This window comes from Gobius niger (genome assembly GCF_951799975.1).
Source record: "Gobius niger genome assembly, chromosome: 7".
NCBI classification, from domain to species: Eukaryota; Metazoa; Chordata; class Actinopteri; order Gobiiformes; family Gobiidae; genus Gobius; species Gobius niger.
In genome coordinates this window covers 36,428,993-36,451,049 of record NC_136858.1, presented here as the reverse complement: position 1 = coordinate 36,451,049, position 22,057 = coordinate 36,428,993, and the positions used below count along the sequence as shown (strand labels likewise).

General features: G+C 39.3%; 1 protein-coding gene across 1 annotated transcript in view; it reads left to right on the top strand.

Moving 5' to 3' along the window:
* LOC306965531 (uncharacterized protein) overlaps positions 1-20,547 on the top strand; it is a gene marked incomplete at both ends in the record, with an annotated part of 279,183 nt that extends 258,636 nt beyond the window's left edge. Inside the window, 11 exons of the mRNA XM_079560005.1 lie at positions 7,752-8,045; positions 8,290-8,622; positions 8,725-8,829; positions 9,350-9,451; positions 15,453-15,554; positions 15,631-15,649; positions 16,146-16,165; positions 16,268-16,314; positions 16,382-16,448; positions 18,540-18,583; positions 20,452-20,547. Coding sequence (XP_079416131.1) covers positions 7,752-8,045; positions 8,290-8,622; positions 8,725-8,829; positions 9,350-9,451; positions 15,453-15,554; positions 15,631-15,649; positions 16,146-16,165; positions 16,268-16,314; positions 16,382-16,448; positions 18,540-18,583; positions 20,452-20,547 — 1,229 coding nt within the window. The remainder of the gene's footprint in view (positions 1-7,751; positions 8,046-8,289; positions 8,623-8,724; positions 8,830-9,349; positions 9,452-15,452; positions 15,555-15,630; positions 15,650-16,145; positions 16,166-16,267; positions 16,315-16,381; positions 16,449-18,539; positions 18,584-20,451) is intronic.
* Positions 20,548-22,057: the final 1,510 nt, after the last annotated feature.

Genomic DNA, 22,057 nt, shown 5'->3' with positions numbered 1-22,057 from the left:
CTGGACAACAACAGCCAGAATCTACGACTGCCTGCTCCTTCTCTTTATATATGTAAACACTTCTAAAGTCCATCTTCTAAACTAGCAGGAAAACGAGGGCAAGACAGATGTGGAATTTATATCGGAGAGTTGTTCAACAGATGGACGGAGCTACGTGAGCCCAACTTTAGCACGGAGGAAGAGAGACGGCAGTTTCTACAGGTAAATGCATGACATTTTGAAGTTTTCATGACGATAATTAGTTGAATTTAGTCCGTCATGATTAGGGTTTTTGCATATTCTAAGCGCTAATACGCTAGCTAACTATGACCTGTTTGCATCGCGTTATAAAGCTATAGGTTAGCCTACTGTAAACACTGACACTGGTCACCGCGGATGTTTTCACTACTTTACATGCACGTGAACTGACTATGTATTTTTCTGTGCAAACTGGCGTTACATCAAATGTAGCATTGAGATTTGGAGACGTGCAGACACGCAGTAATGTAAATGTAATGTCAAAATCTAAATATAGTGCTAGCATCTGAACTTCATTGTACGATAAATAAATGAGGGCCAGTGGGCTACATGCGTTATTGACGAAAATGTGATTAAAAATATAGCTTACTCTGTAAGAATTGTATTAGACTTGCACAATGTCGTTGCTACATTTTGTGTAAATATACATAACTTTATGTTTCCAGTTACCAAACCGGATCAGGAGTTCCAATATCTACTCCAAAATATATAAAAAAAACAACCACTTATTTCCTGCTCATATTTCTGTGTCAGCACTATCAAGTATCCACGGGGACTTCTCTGAGAGGTAAGAATGTTTTGGGGTAAATTAGATTATCACACAACACGACAGTGAAGGTAAAGGGCGCAGACAAAAATGTGCATTGAAATTAAAAAAAATCACCACAGAAACAAAGTATAGACGTGTGAACTGTAGTGGGTTGAGGATAATAGTCTAATCAAATGGTGTGCATTACTTACTAAAAATAGGTAAGCCTTGCTGATGCTATGGAAAAACAGACACCCAAACACCACAAAACAACCCTCATGGGTTGAGTGTCAGTTTAGGAAATAATTCATAAACTGCCATTATCCTGTTTTTGTAGAGATAATGATTTTGAAGAGGGAGTGAACATCTTGGAGCAAGAGGAAGCTTCTACTTCGAGAACCGGAGAGTAAGTAAAACATGTTTGGTGTCTGTAAAGTTGTCACACTGATCATTGACACTGAAATGAAAATAATGTTTTTGTTTTTTGTTTAGTTTACCATCACTTGGTATTCCTGAGGAGAACAGCCACACTGTGAGGATTTGAGCTTGTGTTCACAAAAACAAGTTTCAATCAATCCAGTCCTGTTCCACATAAATACATGCAGATATAGACACGCAACAGAACATGTAAACCTTTGTACATACAACTCATTTTACACACTGTGTTCAGGGGCCTCTCTGAGAAGGAAAACAGACCTGAATGATCTTCAGCACATACGTGAGCAGGAGGCAGAGGTCAACATTACAGAAGTGAGTACTGATGCCACCTCACACATTTCTGCTCTTTTCAGTGTCATCGTTTGTTTGTTATGAAACTTATAATTGGACACATCTAAAGCAATTATAATTCTTATTTTAATTTATAATCCTGACACAGGAAATGGCATATACAAAGACAGTGGTGTGGAGCACACATGATGCGGCTGGGACTAAGAACTTTGTCAAAAAGTTCCATGCAGTAAGTAAAATTGTGAGCTTTGTAAAAGATGCTTATTGTGCATTATACTGTACATGTATTTGATTTTTGTCTCTTTTCTGTGTAGGCAGGCCAGCAAAAGGGATGTTTCACAGCACTACAGTGAACTAAGACATCTGTGATCATGTCTGGTTCTGCTGCATGAACGCAACGCACTGGAAAGTGAACGGGTGAACAGTGAAAGGTTCAACGGCGTGAGGTCATTCTGAAAGAACGTTGGTTCAAAGAAGTACCAAAGTATGTGAAGTTTAGGTATTTTATTTGCAATTTCTTTTTAAATGTAAATTATAGAAGCTTCAAAGTATGCATTATTTTTGTAGATCAACAGCACGCCCGGAGACATTGCACAGTCATCTTATGTACGCCCGCAAAAGATTCAGTTATGACCTGCCCATTATGGATACAAGAATGCAACTCTCAGCCCTCACCGTGTACACAGATCTGCAAAGAGAAATACTGATGGATGTATAATTGCATACAGTATGTTCACATTTTGTAAACTATGTATCTTCATTGCTTTTCTACGATTTACTTTTTTAGCATTATTTTGTCCCTATTTCAGAGTATTCAATAAAAAGTCCAGGTGCTGCAGGATTTATACAGTGAAGGTTGAGAAGGACAATTCATATATTCCAGAGCTCCAGACAATGATTGTTGCTGCACGCCGTGCAAAAGTGAGATCCTCAGACAACTGGGTTTGCTGTAAACTGACCCAACAACCCAGGAGTTACTCCAACACCAGCACATAAGGAGATGGTATGGACTCATTTATTCTTCTCACAATTTTGACTATAGAAATTGCATACGTCTATGTATCCATAACATTATCCTTGTTTTTTTACAGGTCAGAAATTGCGACAGAAATAATGTTTTTTTAATATATATAAATAAATAAATAGTTGTTGAAAAATATTTGACCATTGTTTGATTCTATGTGTAACCAAATGTTTCCCTGACAAGTTATGAGATGGTATTTCTTTGCATGTTTTTTTTTAGGTAATGTGTTGCTGTGTGTGCTTTGAAATTACAAACTGTATTACATTGCATTCTTTATTCTCACGAAAACAAAGCAAAGTGACTTCAACTGAAATGTTAATTACACTCAACATGTGATATAAATCCAATGTAGGGCCCACTAGGATCAGTGTGTCTGATTTAGTTTCTGTGGCACTTTAGATATGCAGTTCACTGGAGGCTGCAGGCAGCATGTTTTTTTCAATATCAGTGGGCATTTCTGCACTGGGGTGTGTCCAGGAGGTGCAGAGTGAGAGATGATGACATCAGGGTCTTTGTCCACCGTCCTGACCTCCAGAGTCATATTCTGTATGTGCAAACCAAAAGAAAGAGTAGTTTTGTTATACTAAAACTTTTTATTACAATTGCTGTAAATGGTTACACAGACTTCTGAAGGGACTTACATGTTCGAAGTGTAGCCTCTGATAATGACCAGGGGCTAAATCCTCTTCACTAAGGTCTAAAGCTGGGTCTCCAACATGCTTCCACGACCCTGGCCATAGATGCTTTTGGAGATGGTCTGCTTGATGCTGCAGGTGGGGTTTATTCATCATCAGAGGATCCTCCCATTACAGAGCTTTGCAAAAGATGAAAGATAAAATAATTAGAAAAACAAAAGAAATATGGCCTAAATCTGAAATGGTCTAAAACACACCAAAAAGACGAGAGGACAATAAATCGTACGCTAGCTGTTAGCATATCAAAGAAGTAAACACAATGTCGCGTGCTATAAACCATGCCAAACGATGTCAAAACTACATGTTTACTGAATATACCAGTTTATTTGACATTTCAGTACAAAGTTAGCTGCATAAACGTGTTATCCTCGTCAAAAAACACAACAATTTTCTAACATAAAATGCATTGTTACCTTGGAAAACTCCATTGTTGACACTGTCACCGTAATGTCTCTGCTCGTCACTTCTTGGCCGATTGAACCTCGCGCGTGCACGGGAAAACAGGCGTGGCTTCCCCGACAAATCAGGAGGGGAGGGGGCGGGAGCTTGAGCAGTTTTTTTTCAAAAAGAGAGCTCTCTCTCTTTTTTCCTGACAAACTCCAGACTATCACTTTAATATGCTTTGTCCCAGTCCAGCTTCCACAGGGATCCATCCTCAGCCAGTGTTTTATCAGATGTATTGAGTTTGTGGATTAGCCTATAATGCACTCAGACACAGAGAACATGTAAACTTCACAGAAAGGCGGGAATATCAAACCCGGATCATACTGTGAGGCAAAGGTTTTCTCCTCTTAACCACCATGAGACTGAATTTCTTCCCCAACAATAAATATTACTCTAAAGATAGATAGATAGATAGATAGATAGATAGATAGATAGATAGATAGATAGATAGATAGATAGATAGATAGATTCTGTCTTTATTGTTATATAATATAAGCTTTAACGCAGATCGTGTTTGTTTTGTTTTGTTTGTTTCAACAGATTCAATATTTCAGGCTAAAGCTCAAGGTAACCCTATAATGTATTTTCAATGGTTCATTTCTGATGTATTTATTTTCATATTAATTATATTTCTTTTAAACAGATTATCCTGCTCCTAAACTGACAGTGGATCCAGAAGTCGTCTCTGAGACCAACAACGTCACATTGAACTGTCAAACTCCTGTCCAAGAGCCAATATGCTACTTTGTATTTGATAAAAAACTCTACAAATCATTCCAATCATGTCAGACTGAACTGAGTGGAGCTGATCTGCTGTCGATGGTGAAGAAACAACCACCAGCTAAAGTAATTGTCACATGTTTTTATGACAACACAAACCATCCAAACTATAGATCTGCAGACAGCACTGAGAGAATCATCACCATCGGTAAGTCACAACTGATGAAATGGAAGTTTGATTAAATAGAATAGACAAATTCAAAGCCTTTATTGTCATTAAGCTTAAGCAATTAAATAAATCTGCTGCTCAGTTCATGTAAAGCGCCACATTATGCATAAAAGAGGACCAATATTTGCAGTCCCTGAACAGTTTTCTTCCACAATATACAGTGCCTCTCGAAAGTATTCATACACCTTGAACTTTTGCACATTTTGTCATGTTTACAACCCTAAACATAAAGATTTTATTTTGATATTTTTACTGAACGTTCACACACAAGTAACCGACAACTGTGAAGTGAAAGTGAAATGATACATGATTCTGTTATTTTTCAAAAAATAGAAAACCGAAAAGTGGGGCGTGCATAAGTATTCATACAGCATGCATGAATACTTTGTGGAACCCCCTTTTACTGCAATAACAGCAGCAAGTCTTTTGGGGTCTGACTCTACAAGATTAGCTCTGTCACATTAGAAGGAGAGCGTTTGTGAACAGCAGTTTTCAGACCTTTCCACAGATTTTCAATAGGATTTTGGTCAGGACTTTGACTGGGCCATTCTAACACATTAATATGTTTTTTATTGAACCATTCCATTGTAGATTTAGCTTTGTGCTCCGGGTCATTGTCCTGCTGGAAGGTGAATCTCCGCCCCAGCCTCAGTTCTCTTGCTGACTCCAGCAGGTTTTCCTCCAAAATGTCTCTGTATTTGGCTCCATCCATCTTCCCAACTATTCTTACAGTCTCCCCAGTCCCCACTGAGGAAAAGCAGCCCCACATCATGATGCTCCCCCCCGTATATTTGACACTGGGGATGGTGCACTCAGGACCATGAGCAGTGTTAGGTTTGCTCCATACATAACGTTTTGCATTTGGGCCAAAAAGTTCATTTTTGTCTCATCTGACCAAAGCTCCTTCTTCCACATGGAGCTGTTTCCTCCATATGACTTCTAGCAAACTTCAAACGGGATTTCTTATGGCCTCCTTTCAATAATGGCTTTCTTCTTCCACTCGTCCATGAAGGCCAGATTTGTGTAGATACGACTTATAGTTGTCCCATGTACAGATTCCCCCAGCTCAGCGGCAGGACTTCACAGCTCCTCCAGAGTTATCTTGGGGCACTTGGTTGCATTTCTTACCAGTGTCCTCCTTGTTTGATCTAATATTTTAGATGGGCGACCGTGTCTTGGTAAGTTGGCAGTGGTGCTTTACTCTTTCCATTTCCAAATGATGGATTGAACAGTGCTCTGGGAGATGTTTAAATCTTGGGAAATCTTTGAGTAACTTATCGCTGCTTTAAACTTCTCCACAGCTTTATCCCTGACCTCTCTGGTGTTCTCCTTGACCTTCATGATGCTGTTTAGTGACCGATACACTCCAACCATAGCTCTGAGGGCCTGAAAGAACAGCTGTAATTATACTGAGAGTAGATTACACACAGGTGGCCTCTATTTAATGGTTAGGCCAAGGTGTGAACATTCTGGAGTCATTATGAATGTTTTAAAGGCAATTTAATGCACTCAGAAAATGCTATATGAATACTTATGCACGCCCCACTTTTCACTTTTCTATTTTTTGAAAAATAACGGTATCATGTATCATTTTGCTTTCACTTCACAGTTGTTTGTTACTTGTGTGTGAACGTTCAGTAAAGAAATCAAAATGGCGACACGGTAGCACAGCGGTTAGCGCTCGTGCTTCACAGCTAGAAGGTCCGGGTTCGATTCCCACCAAGGACGGGGCCTTTCTGTGTGGAGTTTGCATGTTCTCCCCGTGTCTGCGTAGGTTTCCTCCGGGTACTCCGGTTTCCCCTACCACTAAAAACATGTACAATAGGCCAGGATGTATGAGAGTGTGTTTGAGAGTGCGCATGGGGGACGACGGATGAAAATTAGCCTAAGGCTACAATCCGGTGTGGCTTGTTCATTAACTTGCACTGTCCCTACCAAATAAACCATAAATAAAATAAATAAATAAAAAAATAAAATCTTTATGTTTAGGGTTGTAAACATGACAAAATGTGCAAAAGTTCAAGGTGTATGAATACTTTCGAGAGGCACTGTATATCGCAAACTTTGCAGATGTTCATTAATATGCTTTGTCCCAGTCCGGCGCCCACAGGGATCCATCCTCAGCCAGTGTTTGATCAGATGTATTGAGTTTGTGGATTAGCCTATAATGCACTCAGACACAGAGAACATGCAAACTTCACAGAAAGGAGGGAATATTAAAACTGTGATCTTACTGTGAGGCAAAGGTTTTCTCCTCTTAACCACCATGAGACTGAATTTCTTCCCCAACAATAAATATTACCCTAAAGATAGATATAGATAGAGTCTGTCTTTATTGTTTTATAATATAAGCTTTAACACAGATCATGTTTGTTTTGTTTGTTTTGTTTCAACAGATTCAATATTTCAGGCTAAAGCTCAAGGTAACTCTATAATGTATTTTCAATGGTTCATTTCTGATGTATATATTTCCATATTAATTATATTTCTTTGAAACAGATCATCCTGTTCCTACACTGACAGTGGATCCAGAAGTCGTCTCTGAGACCAACAACGTCACATTGAACTGTCAAACTCCTGTCCATGAGCCAAACTGCTACTTTGTATTTGATAAAAAACACTACAAATCATTCCGATCTTGTCAGACTGAACTGGGCGCAGCTGATCTGCTGTCGATGGTGAAGAAACGACCACCAGCGGAAATAACTGTCACATGTTATTACACTTACAGACACAATAACACATTCAATAGATCTGCATTGAGCGCTGAGAGAATCATCACCATCGGTAAGTCACAACTGATGAAGTTTGTTTTAACAGAATACATTACAAATTCAAAGCCTTTATTGTCATTAAGCGTAAGCAAAGAATGAAGTCTGCTGCTGTTTTTTAATTGTCATATTTATTGCTGTGTTTTATTGCCTTGATGTTTGTTGCAGCCCTTTGAGGCGACTTCTGTTGTGATATTGGGCTATACAAAACCATTAAACTTGAAACATTAAACTCAGTTCAAGGGCCATTATGCATAAAAGGACTAATATTTGGAGTTATGTTCCACAATATATGTCAACTTGGTACAACTTGGTGTTTTTGTGTTCTCACATACTTAACTTAAGAAAATAATATGATATTGTTTCTCCTCAGGTTTGGCTCCTCCCTCTTTGATCGTGACCTCCTCAGTGATCACAGAGAAGGACAAAGTTAAACTCACCTGTCGACGTCCACCTTCTAATTTCACAAATCGGTGCCATTTCTACACAACAAATGGACAAACATGGAGCAATTCTGGATGTGAGCAGACTGTGAGAGGCTCTGATCTGCTGACGGTGAACCAGAATCCTCCTGTGGAAGTTCAGATTAAGTGCTACTATAATGTAGAGTCGGGACGAGAGGTTTCTTCATCTCTACACAGTGAGAAAATCTCTGTCACTGTTCAGAGTAAGCACCTGACATTATACTTTATTTATTTATTTTGCAACTCTAAGCAATGTTTTTAGGTAGTTTTAATCATCTATTGCAATAGTGTGTTCGCATGTTAATACTTAAAGGCACAACATTTGCAATTCCTGATGAGACAAGATCAGAAAAGATCAATTAGTGAAAAATGAAAGACAAATGTGATAGTGTTCTTTTTGATAGGCATTTCTTTTATAATATGTTTTTTGTGGAATTTTACTTCCAGGGACAACAGAGAAGAAACGTCCAAATCCACAGCAGTGGCCAAAACCAGAGATTAGTTTTCACAAACTTGATGATGAGGTTCTCATTTCCTGCTCTCCGCCTCTTTCTGCGACTGGTGCAAAATGTAACCTGTATTTTGGAGAATCCACTCAGCCGTATCAAAGTATCAACTCACGGACAAAGACAAAGAAAAATGGACTGATTTGTCAGTTTTATGTCTCTGTTAATGATTTTTTGACAAATCTCAGTAAAGTCCAAAGACAAAATGTCAGCTGTGATTACACTGTAGGAGATGGATCCAGATCTCCTCAAAGTGATGGACACAGATCACGAGGTCAGACTAAAGTCATGACTTTTGATTGATTGTATTATTTTTTTGTTTCATGTGAACATATTTTTCAATAATATTTCTAAAAGCAGCTCTTTTCTTTCACAGCTTTCATCAGTAAATTATTTCCAAGTAAAACTCATGAAACCACAGCTTCATCTGATCCAGCAAAAACCACCACCAGACCAGGAAGTGACTCTGAGACCAGTCCAGGTAATTTTAAACAAAACAATTATTACAGTAATGCCAAAACTATCACCTCCTATGATAATGAAAAATACACATCTTTTCATTCCTTCATTAGTTCATGTAAACAGAGAAACCACAGCGAAGATCACAACAGGTCATGTGACAGGAAGTAGCTCTTTTTTCGCGGCTACGTAACATCAGATGGATTATAACGCAGAATAAATTAATATAAGTTCTATTTCTTCATTAGTTGGTGAAAACAAAGCAACGGCGCCGCTTGTGACATCTACATTTACAGTGAAGATCACAACAGGTCATGTGACAGGAAGTAATGCCATATCATAACTATTGATCACTACGATAAACCCACAATAAATAAATAACTTTTTATTCTTGCAGCAGTGAAGACGACACATGTGACCACTTCTACAGTGAAGAATACGCCAGGTCATGTGACAGGAAGTGACTCTTTTTCACAGTCACGTAACATCAGACAAATTATGATCATGCAAAATTAAATAAAACATTTTTTTTGTTCCTTTAGTTGGTGAAAACAAAGCAACGCTGCCTCTTGTGACATCTACATCTACAGTGAAGAATACACCAGGTCATGTGACAGGAAGTAGCTCTGTGACCGCCAGTCCAGGTAACGGATCGTCTATGTGTCATGGGTTATGGCAAGTCAGTTTTCAATAAGAATATATTTGTCACCCTGCCTCATCATGTGACCTCTGCTTTATTTGTAACAGTGAAAACCACAGACCTTTCTGAGACGACCCACAGACCCCGTCCTGGTGAGATATGGTGCAACTGAATGGAAGAACGTTAAGAAAAGTAGTTAGATAACCCTGACCTTTGACCATTTCACCGTTTCCTAACACCACCACCGATATCATTTTGATAAATTAAAATGCAATTACTTTGTCTCTTGTCCCCTGTTGTTTTAAGCCAGTCAGAAATAGATAAATGTGGCTTAACTCCAGCTCTCCAGTGCGTTGTTCTGTCTTTGAGCTCCCTCTCTGCCAACAATCAGTCCTATATCCCAAAAGTAGTTTGAGCCAGAACTGTAGGAATGTTTTGCATGACAGGGGAATCACTGTCTTAAAGGGACTATACGGGGTTTAAAAATGTTAAAATGAAGTATTTTCCTCCCCCAACATGTTCCAACAATGCCCTGATGTGTAGAATGACCTAAAATCCTGCACTGTCACTCAAAAAGGTGTTAATTCGGGTCCGAAGTGCCGTCATGCACGGGCTTAATATAGAAGCTGCAGTTACACGTATGACCTGAGGTGGCAGTAGTGAGTATAAAATGGCTAACTTGCATCTGGCCCCTTTAAAGGAATAGGCCAGCGTTTTTACATACTGAGATATGTTCTTACCTTAGCTTTGACAAGTTCTTTAGGACCTGTCTGATCTTCACCCGTGCCTTCAGTCACGTAAACACAGCGCAGACGGCGTTAGCATTTAGCCTCTCCCTCTCTCCTCTATAGCTCCAAAACAGGTCAAGATAGAAGCTACCAAGCTCTTCCACGTTTTCCCTATTTAAATATGGTTACGTGAAGTGTTCCACTACAAAGTATAACTAGAAATGCAATTTCTGCTGCGCCATTGCGATTGACTGCGGAATTGCGGAAAGCGAATGCAGAAATTGCATAAACTGTTCAAATTGCATAAATTCCTTAATTTGCATAATCTAATTTGCATAAACTGGTAAAATGCATAAAATGTTCAAATTGCATGAATTGGTTATATGCGAAAATCCCTATTAAGTTGCATAATAGTGCTTTAAAATGCATAAACTGTTTAAATTCCATAAAGTGGTTAATTTGCATAATCTATTTTGCATAAACTGGTAAAATGCATAAAATGTCATGTTGCATAAACTGTATAAACTGCATAAAGTGGTAAAATGCATGAATGGGTTAATTTGCATAAATTATGTAAATTGCATAAACGCTTTAAAATTCCTAAATCCTAAATGGCATAAACTCTTAAGTTGCATAAACGGTTCAAAATGCATAAAGTGGTTAATTTGCATAAATTGTTAATATTGCATAAACTTTTATATTCCATAAACTGGTCAAACTGTTGAAATGGCCTCAGTGCTTGATTGGCAGAAGCACAAATGGCTGAAAGGCCTGGAGTCGCCCCATTGGCTGGATTCCCCACATACACACTAATGCAAAAATTTCAAACTCCCGTATAAAAAAACTGGAAATCTGCAGAAGGACAATTTTTTCTCAAAACCCACAAGTTGCATAAGCTGAACATGCACAAAGTGCAGAAATTGCATAAAATGCAGAAAAAAGTGCAGAAAAGCATGGATTTGCGGCAGCCCCATTATAAGTCAATGGGAAAAATCTCCGACATTTCGTCCGATTGCGGAAAAACCGTAAGTTGCAGAAGTCCCAAAAGTAATAGCACCCTTCTTCTCAACATGCGGAACGTTTTGATGCATAACTTGCATAAATTGCACAAAGCATGAAGGTGCTGAAAGCTGGAGAAAATCGGGAAAAAGATGGAAGAGGAATAATAATAAAGAACATGAAAACCAATAATTGACTGCGGAATAATTCCGCAGTCAATCAATTACACAAAATTAAACAATGTGGATTTTCTAAGCGGATAAAAGGGGGAACTATATTGTAAGGCGTAATAATACCAGGAGTAGTTCGAAATCCGCGCAGTAATCTTCACTTTACTGTGCGGATGCCAAACTACTCCTGCTGATCTGCTGTCGATGGGGAAGAAAGGACCACCAGCGAAAATAACTGTCACATGTTTTTACTATTACCCACACGATCAGACATTCAATAGATCTGCATTCAGCACTGAGAGAATCCTCACCATCGGTAAGTCACAACTGATGAAGTAGAAGTTTGTTTTAATAGAATATATTACAAATTCAGAGGCTTTATTGCCATTAAGCATAAGAAATGAATGAAGTCTGCTGCTCAGTTCACGTAAGGTGCCACACTATTCATAAAAGGACTAATATTTGCAGTTATCTTCCAAAATACATGTCAGCAATGTGCAGAGTACAACTTGGTGTTTTTGTGTTCTCACATACTTAACTAAGAAAATAATATGATATTGTTTCTCCACAGGTTTGGCTCCTCCCTCTTTGACCGTGACCTCATCAGTGATCACAGAGAAGGACGAAGTTAAACTCACCTGTCGACGTCCACCTGCTGTTTCTTCAAGTCAGTGCCATTTCTACACAACAGATGGACACAATTGGAACAATCCTGGATGTGAGCTGACTGTGAGAGGCTCTGATCTGCTGACGGGGAACCAGAATCCTCCTGTGGAAGTTCAGATTCAGTGCTTCTATAATGTAGAGTCGGGACGAGAAGTTTCTCCATCTCCACACAGTGAGATCGTCTCTGTCACTGTTCAGAGTAAGCGCCTGACATTATACTTTATTTATTTTGCAACTCTAAGCGATGTTTTTAGGTAGTTTTAATCAACTATTGCAGTAATCTGTTTGGCTGTTAAGACTAAAAGGCACAACATTTACAATTCCTGATGAGACAAGATCAGAAAAGATCAATTAGTGAAAAATGAAAGACAAATGTGATAGAATTCTTTTTGGTCGGCATTTCTTTTACAATATGTTCTTGTGGATTTTTACTTCCAGGGACAACAGAGAAGAAACGTCCAAATACAAAAAGGCCAAAACCAGAGATTAGCTTTGACAAACTTAATGATGAGGTTCTCATTTTCTGCTCCTCGTCTCTTTCTGCGACTGGTGCAAAATGTAACCTGTATTTTGGAGAATCCACTCAGCCGTATCAAACTATGAACTCACAGACAAATACAGAGAAAAATGGACTGTTTTGTCAGTTTTATGTTTCTGTTAATGATTTTTTGACAAATCTCAGTAAAGTCCAAAGAAAAAAGGTCAGCTGTGATTACACTGTAGGAGATGGATCCAGATCTCCTCAAAGTGATGGACACAGATCACGAGGTCAGACTTTAAGACATGACTTTTGAAATTATTTTATTTTGTTGGTTTCATGTAAACATATTTTTCATGAATATTTTCTCAAAGCAACTCTTTTCTTTTACAGCTTTCCTCAGTCAATTCTTTCCAAGTAAAACTCATGAAACCACAGCTTCATCTGATCCAGTAAAAAACACCACCAGACCAGGAAGGGACTCTCAGACCCCCAGTGCAGGTAATTTTAGACAAATTTTAGTTTCCTAATACTACCACGGATATCATTTGGATAAATTGAAATGCATATACTACGTCTCCTGTCCCCTGTCGTTTTAATCAGGCCAAAGAAAGACCTTTGCTGCACTTCCCTGTCAGCTTTATAGTAGAGCCAGACTCTGGGAGAATCGAGTCAAACAGCTGTAAGCAGTGACCCAGAATGTATTTCAGAAATGAGGAATTATTTTCTACTCACAAAGTATGGAGCGTTAGCAAGTCTATGGGCCAGATCTTGGCGCTATATGTGCCATTGGCCTCCGCCACCTGTGAGGGGGCGTCACAAGAGGAGGTGACTGCACTGCACTGATGGAAACACGGCTGACATTCACTTCCTGGTTTACATTGCGCTGGCTTGCGTTCTTTCTTAAGCCTTAGGCTCTCACAGGTCAAACTAAAAACTTTATTTACCCCATCGTGAGGTAAATGTTCACGTCTCGAGAGAAAAAGAGCTACAGCGTCCGTTGTGGCGCCGATCGGCCGCACCAGCGTGAACGCGAAGCAAAACAAAAGCACATGTTCACCCCCCACTCCCACACAACCACTCTCCTGGACGCGGAGTCGATCTGGTTGGAGGAAAATGTGTGTCTCCTCCCACTTAAATGCGGTAAGTCTGGAGTGGCAAGATCACAAAGTGCTCCTACTGAGGCAAAATGTCACGCTATCGTCTCCGTTTTGATGCACAAGATCGGGCCCTCAGTTTTTAAACCTTAAAAAATAACACTGACTCAAAAGATCGCTGACTTCTAGGACTTCAAAGAACAGATTTTGAAATACTTCTGGAAGTACATCAGTGTCTAAATGGTCAATATCCAAGGTACTATGTACCTGACCCAGTATGAGCCACATTTGTCTTTTGCTCTTCCAAATGATGAAACTCCTGAACTGGGTCTGAGTTGTCCTTGTTTATGAAGGTGCAAATAATACGATCAAACTTGTCGTGTACTGTAAGGCCTGCTCACTGGCCTCTCTAAACGAGCTGTCAGAGCTACAGAACATCCAGAACGCTGCTGAACCAGGATATACGACCATATTAGTCCAGTGCTCCGCTCAGAGAATAGGATTTAAGATAAGATAAGATGATACTTTATTGATCTCACAGATGGAGAAATTGCATTCGATGAGAGAGCATCCGGCAGCAGCACCCATTCAGTGGCACCACTCTTTTTCCACTCTTTTTTTTCTTTGGTGAAAGATGGTTGTGTCGCGGCCGCCATCTTCACTGTTTTGGTCACAGGAGGAGCACTGGTTGATGGGAAATCCGTAGACGATGACCACGGCCGTGGAGCTCTTGCGCTTGGCCCTGATGTTCTTGGCCACACAGGTGTAGTTGGCCGTGTCGGACAGACGCGCCTGCTTGATGATCAGGTTGTGTCCACGGTGATGTAGAAGTTCCTGTCCTCGGCCGGGTCCATGATCTCGTTGTCCTTCAGCCACTCCACCCGCATGACCTTGGAGGACGGAGAAACTGTAGCTGCCCTCTGTCTCCTCTGATCATCTGAAACGGTGCACCGCCTCCTGGGCTTGTCCCCGTCTCAGAGCGTGGTGTCCTGCACTGGTCAGCTCCACCTCGTCCTTCCTCTTCCTCCTGCACAGCTCCCTCCACAGTCAATCACCATCTCCTCGTTGGTCCCTTTTGTTGTTTCCTGTAGCTCCTCTTGTGACGCCTCCTCCGTGCTGCAGGTGTGGGGGCTCTTGGTGCCTCTTCACTGTTCAGTGTCTCAGAAGAAGATGTTTGTAGATCTCAAATGGGTTTAGCTGATAAGCTAGCACTTTGTTTACCTTCAAAAAGCTGCTTTCTTCAGGACCATTTTGGACTCTCAAAGTAAACAAATCCACCAAACCTCCACAAAAACACGGTAAAGACGTACAAAGGTATCCAGAAAAACAACGTGGTTCGCTGAAAAAGGCAAACAATTCACTGAAAAAGGCAAACAATTCAGCTGCACCAGGAGAGAGGGAGGTCACTTCCTGTTGCTTGTTACAAGTCTTTTCATGGTTTAGCATCAAAGTCCATCTCTGACATGTTACAGCCGTATGAACCATCTCGGGCCCTGAGAACTTCAGGGAGGGGCCTCCTGGTGGTTCCCAGAGTCAATAATAAACACGGTGAGGCTGCGTTTCAGTTTCATGCAGCTAAAATCTGGAACAGTCTTCATGAGGATGTGAGACAGGCCTCAACTCTGACAATGTTCAAATCCAGGCTGAAAACAGTTCTTTTTGCCCGAGCATATGAAAGTATTTTATCTACACTCTCGCCTTTTACTGTAATTGATTAATTCTATGTTGATGTTTTTATTGATTCTACTTGTTTTCTTGTATTTATGCAACTGTGAAGCACTTTGAGTTGCCTTGTGTATGAATTGTGCTCTACAAATAAACTTGCCTTGCCTTGCCTTGCTGACTGACATGATGCTATGTCTTACAGAAAGCTCCATATGGAATTGGGTGATACTAGCGACTGTTTGTGGAGTGCTCCTGGGCTGCATTATTTTAGTTTTAGCCTTTTTTTGCAGAAAAAAGAGAAACGGTAAGAAAATCTACTCCTTGTATTGCTTCATACCGCTAATATACAGAGTAATGCAGCATTGTTTTTTTTCTTTTAGCAAATCACAGAAAAAATGGGTAAGAATTGTTGCCTGGCTAACGCCGTGCTGCTGTGTGCGCTCGAATCATTTCGAACTGCACAACAGCCTGGGGACCATGGCCCAAATTTTCGCGTGGATTTGGGAACCAATCACAGAAAAGTTTATTTACGGATCCATATCATGACAGCAGCAGACACAATGGTATTTTTAGATCAAGCTTTAGACCTTGTTCTAAATAGTTTAGCTTGAAAGTTTACAGCTGGTACGTCATACGTCATCTCATACGATGATACGATTGGCTGTGGCTACGTGCAGACACATGATAGACTTTCATAACGCCCAATAAACGACTATGGACGATCGTAAACCACACCTCTCCTACGAGAACATGAATTGGTCTCCAGACTAAATATCACTTGTGATTTCAGTCTGGTGTTAGCCAGGCTATAAAAATTTACATATTTCAACCAAAAAAATGATTCTGCTTTAAGCTTATTTGATCTCACGATTCTGTTTTTGCCTCGTTTGTAAAGCTCACAAGACACAGCTGTTGGTATGTTCACACTTATTATTTCAACACTCTCAGACTCCGCCTTTGTCTGTCTTCTATATCTGTCTTCACATGTAATATCATCTATTTCCTGACCTGTTTCAGAGTGTGAAAACGCAGAGAACCACCGCATGAAACCGGTTGTTCACAAGGTGATAGTTGCATTGCTGGAAATTGTGTTTGTTTCTTTGTTTCATATTTATTTTCTCTCTCATGAAGCCGATCGAAGACGATGATGACACCTACACCCTGATCACCTCAGTGCCCACAGCCGACTGCTCCAAAGGTGATCTTTACTGACTGGGTGCTGTTTTAAATCCACTATGTTTTCACTTATACATGAAAATCAATGTTAAATGAAGTAACGGAGAGTCCAGGGAGAATTGTGCACATCCCTTTGTGATCATAAGGTTTTTAAGACGGTGTTATTGTCTGTGTCAAGTTTGTTTCCGGCCTTTGACCCGTTCTTTAATCCTAATATTGGTTCAAGTGCAGCCATGTTGGTCCATCTGGTGTATGTGGGCCCCTTTCGCCTCCTTGACTTTATGAAAATCTGAGAAATTACAGTAAATAATATACCTGCTAATTAGGACTGGGACGATACGCTGTTGTCGTGATACGTATCTTTTTTTTTTTTTTTTTTTGAATTTTGTCACATTTTTATTGAATTTGTGTCACTTTTTTGTTCAATTTTTGTTCAATTTTTGTCACATTTTTGTCACATTTTTGTCTCATTTTTGTCTCATTTTTTACTCATTTTTGTTACTTTTTGGTTGAATTTTTGTTGAATTTTTGTCACATTTTTGTTGAATTTGTGTCACTTTTTTGTTGAATTTGTGTCACTTTTTTGTTCAATTTTTGTTGAAGTTTTGTTGAATTTTTGTGGAATTTTTGTCACATTTTTATTGAATTTGTGTCACTTTTTTGTTCAATTTTTGTCACATTTTTGTCACATTTCTGTCACATCTTTGTCGCGTTTACATCCTTGTTTTCTCATTTTTTGTAGCTGCTTTTGTGCTTTTTTCCCAAGAAGCTTTTTGATTAGGGTAAAGCCAAACTGGAGAAAATGGGATCCGTTCAGGTGGGAGTTAAGAGGTTAATATCTCTCTCTATGCTTAATATCATCTATTTCCTGACCTGTTTCAGAGTGTGAAAACGCAGAGAGCCACCGCATGAAACCGGTTGTTCACAAGGTGATAGTTGCATTACTGGAAATTGTGTTTGTTTCTTGGTTTCATGTTTATTTTCTCTCTCATGAAGCCGATCGAAGACGATGATAAAACCTACACCCTCATCACCTCAGTGCCCACAGCCGACTGCTCCAAAGGTGATCTTTACTGACTGGGTGCTGTTTTAAATCCACTATGTTTTCACTTATACATGAAAATCAATGTTAAATGAAGTAACGGAGAGTCCAGGGAGAATTGTGCACATCACTTTGTGATCATAAGGTTTTTAAGACGGTGTTATTGTCTGTGTCAAGTTTGTTTCCGGCCTTTGACCCGTTCTTTAATCCCAATATTGGTTCAAGTGCAGCCATGTTGGTCCATCTGGTGTATGTGGGCCCCTTTCGCCTCCTTGACTTTATGAAAATCTGAGAAATTACAGTAAATAATATACCTGCTAATTAGGACTGGGACGATACGCTGTTGTCGTGATACGTATAATTTTTTTTTGTTGTTGTTGAATTTTGTCACATTTTAGTTGAATTTTTGGCACTTTTTTGTTGCGTTTTTGTTGAAGTTTTGTTGAATTTTTGTCACATTTTTGTTGAATTTTTGTCATTTTGTTGTTGAATTTTGTCACATTTTTGTTGAATTTTTGTCATTTTTTTGTTGCGTTTTTGTCACATTTTTGTCACATTTTTGTTGAATTTTTGTCTTTTTTTTGTTGCATTTTTGTTGAATTTTTGTCACATTTTGTTGAATTTTTTGTAATTTTTTTGGTGAATTTTTGTCACATTTTTATTCTGTTCTTTTTGTTCTGTTGTCGTGATACGTATCATGATACAGAGGGCCCGATACGATATGTCATTATAACAAACTGCAATACTTTACTCTGAATTAATAGAATAAGAAAGCACAAGTTGAGTTTTCAAAGGTGGTATTAAAAATAAATCAGTCAGACATTGAGTAAAACAAACTACAAATGGCAGAAACATCTTGAAATGAATAGAGTTGAGTATCAAGTATTGAGATACATTCTAATAAGATACATGTATCACAACAGACGTATTGTGATATATTACAAAAACATATTTGTACCAGGCCTCCAAACTGTACTGTGTGTACGAGATTAATACATATATTTCAGTGATATTGAATTGCGATGTCTTTGTTCTGCACCTTCAACATTTACAGTATTTTTGTTGTTGCAGGTTCTGTGAATGTCTTGAACCACCACAGCACAGACGACAGTGAGGTGAGAAGCTGCGAGTCACAAATCTGTCTTTTTTTAAATTATTATTAAGACACTAAACTGCATAAATAAACATTTTGAGATGTCACTGTGAAACTTTTACAGTACATTTATATTCTCTTTGTAAGTAATTGACTAAAAAGGCTATATTTGTGGCACAGAAATTCATTGTTTATGTGTTTTAGATGCAACATTTTTTTGTACATGTTATTTTGCTATTAAAAAATAGTTTGGGGTGAAAAAGTTGAGAGAGAATCAATAAATCGGAAAATGAAAAATCCCTCTGAAAAAGACAAAATCCTTTAATTCCCAATATGATTCTAGGGAGAAATGCTAAATCAGCACTATATTTAAACCATTTATAGTGAATCTTTGGAAATGTATTTGTTTCCAGCTCACAGTTATGTTAAAGGGACTATACGGAGTTTAAAAATGATTCAAGCTAAGTATTTTCCTCCCCCCACATGTCCATGTCCTAATGTGTACAATAAGCTCAGACCTGTTCACCACAACTGCCTCTAAAATCCTGCACTGTCCCTCAGAAAGGTGTTGATTCGGGTCCGAAGTGCCATCATGCCCGAGCTTAATATAGAAGCTGCAGTTACGCGTAAGACCTGAGGTGGCAGTAGTGAGTATAAAATGGCTAACTTGCATCTAGTCCCTTTAAGAGCAAATCTCTTTACTGCTGATCCCGTCAGATCCAAAAGCTTTTCTGGCCTGGTTAGTTCATAGATGGAGACCGTGAGGGAACACCAGGGTCCTGGGTGAGTGAGGGATTTTGTCTCCACAAGCGGAGCTACTGCCTCTGAGGATGGAGTGAAGGAATAACTGCCCTTTGAGAAGCACATTGGGGACTTGTGTCTGCTAAATGAGATTTCCCTTCCCTCACTGATCCTGACAGGCTTAACTACTGAAGGATGGTAGGCAGGGGCTGGACTAGGACTGAAAACCAGCCCTGGACTCTGGTCAGCCGGGCCCAAATGAGCGTAAATGTGACACTTCCACAAATACATATGTGAACCTCTTACCCCCTGCCTTAACCGAGAGCATTTTCTCCAGTTCGGCTTTGCCCAAATCTAAAAGCTCCTTGACTGGAGAGCAACATTGTGACGCCTCATTTGAAAGATAAAATCTAAAAAAGTGATGGTAACTTTTTGCCATGTTGTCGCTGCATTTTTGTCATGTTTTTGTTGCTTTTTCATGACTTTTTTCATTGCGTTTTCGTCACATTTTGTCGTGTTTTTGTCACTTTTTTGTCACTTTTCTGTTGCTTTTCCAGCGCATTTTTGTTTTTGGATGCTTTTCTTTTAACCCCTTAACTCCCGCCTGAACCGAGCACATTTTCTCCAGTTTGGCTTTACCCCAATCCAAAAACTTCTGGAAAAAAGGTGTGAAAATAGTGACAAAACTGAGACGAAAACAATGATGAAAATGTGACAAAAAAGTGAGAAAAGTTTGACAAAAAAGCGACGAAAAATTGATGAAAAAGTGGCTAAAATGACCAAAAGAAATGACAAAAAAGTGACAAAAAATGACCAAAAAAATGAGTTGAATACCCAACAAAAAAATGATGGAAAAAAGATCTGATGCCGTGAGGAAAAAGATCCTCTCAGTTCAGGCGGGAGTTAAGAGGTTAAGCTTTTAGATTTGGGTGAAGCTCGGGGGTTAGGGTGAGGTAAAGTGAGAGGCCAGACCGGTGGCCCTAGAGCCAGTGGCCCTTCTGTGCTCTTCCAGAATGGACACATGGCCAGTCCGCCCTGATGGTAGATGGAAAGTCACATGCACAGGACAAACCTCTATAACAGTGTGTACCTTAACATTAAATGAACGAAATCCTCGGATATGAACTTCTCGTTTTTTGTGGTTTCCAGAGCGACCCCTATCACCTGTACTGCACCATCCCTGACCCTGAACCACCCAGACCTGTGGACGACGCTCTGTACAGCTCCACATTTGACTTTCACTGACATCAATGTAGACGACAGAAGATCATGTACTATTAGTTTGTAGAAGGATTTTAATCGCTTCCTTTATTGAGATAGTATATATGATAATGTGATAATATATATGTTTATGTATATAGGGCTGCACTAAGAAGGCATGCAACACACCAGTGTAAGTGTTATAGCAAACAAGACTTTTGTAAATGAAGATTCATTCATTCTCGCGACCCACCAGTTGAGAATCACTGTTTTACATTATATACGACCAAGTGGGATGTTCTGCAAGGACATTTAAAAATACACCATTTCTCACATTTTTAGAGTACTTTAACAGGTATTTGATCCCTTATTTGCATTATAATTAGAGGTGGGCATTAAGATTAATTGTTTTAATCTAGATTAATCTAGATTAATTTTGAAATTAATCTAGATTAATCTAGATTACAATGGCTCGCTTGAATTCTGCCGAAGCCATTCAGAATATGTGTGCTGCCCAAATAATGACTAAAAGTAAGTCTTTGAGAACGAGTTTCTCAAGTCAGGTGGTGCGTTAGACCAGGGGCTCATCTCCTGTTTCCAAAATGCATCACAAACTGCTTGAGAACGTTCTACTATGATGATTGGTGATGGAAATAATTCATGTTCAAGAAGATGCACTTGTGTTTACTGTTTATTCAGTTAAACATTAATGTGGAACTGTAGGCCGACATTAGAGGTCCTGGTGAACTGTTTACAGTCAATTTTCTGGTGACAACTAAATCTCCTCTTCTGCAACTATGACCTGCTAAAGAAAAAAGTCTCTCACATGGGACAGTTGTGGCAGGAGTCCCCAAGTATTTATTTACGGGTAATGTGGGCCATTTTACCAGATCAGAAAATATAGGCCTCTGTTTGTGAGCGTGGGAAACATGTGCGCGTCTCCTGATTGGTCGACAGTGTCAACAGTGTCACGTGATCTCTGTCACAACAACGCAGCTCATGCACGTTAACGCTGATAACGGCCCACACTAATTATAATAGTTCTCAAAATCATCTTAGGGGCCAGAGGTTCTGTGCTGGAGGGCTGGATTTGGCCCCCGGGCCTGACGTTGCCAACCCCTGTAATACTGTGTTTAAAAATCTGTGAAGAAGAAAAACATTGTGTCCTTATTGGGTCATGTATTAAGTGTATATAATCATCTTATTAAACAGTCGTCTTTGTATATAACGAACATTGGGCTAAATGACTCTTTTTTTTTTTAAATATACAACATGAAATACCAATGACATAGTTGCAAGTGAAAAACCTGAAGTAAAACAGCACAAAGTGTTGTCACAGATTAGAGTTCAGTTTTGTGAAGCCGTGGTCGACGTGTGACTCAGTGACTTCAGCCACAGAGGAAATGTCACTCACAGCTTCTAAACTCGGTTTCAGTTTCACAAGTTCACTTTATACTCGATCAATTCACTACACGTTTCATTACTGGGTTTGTTTCACGTAGAGCAATGTTACAATAAAATAAAAGAAATACAAGACTCATATTTATCCATCATG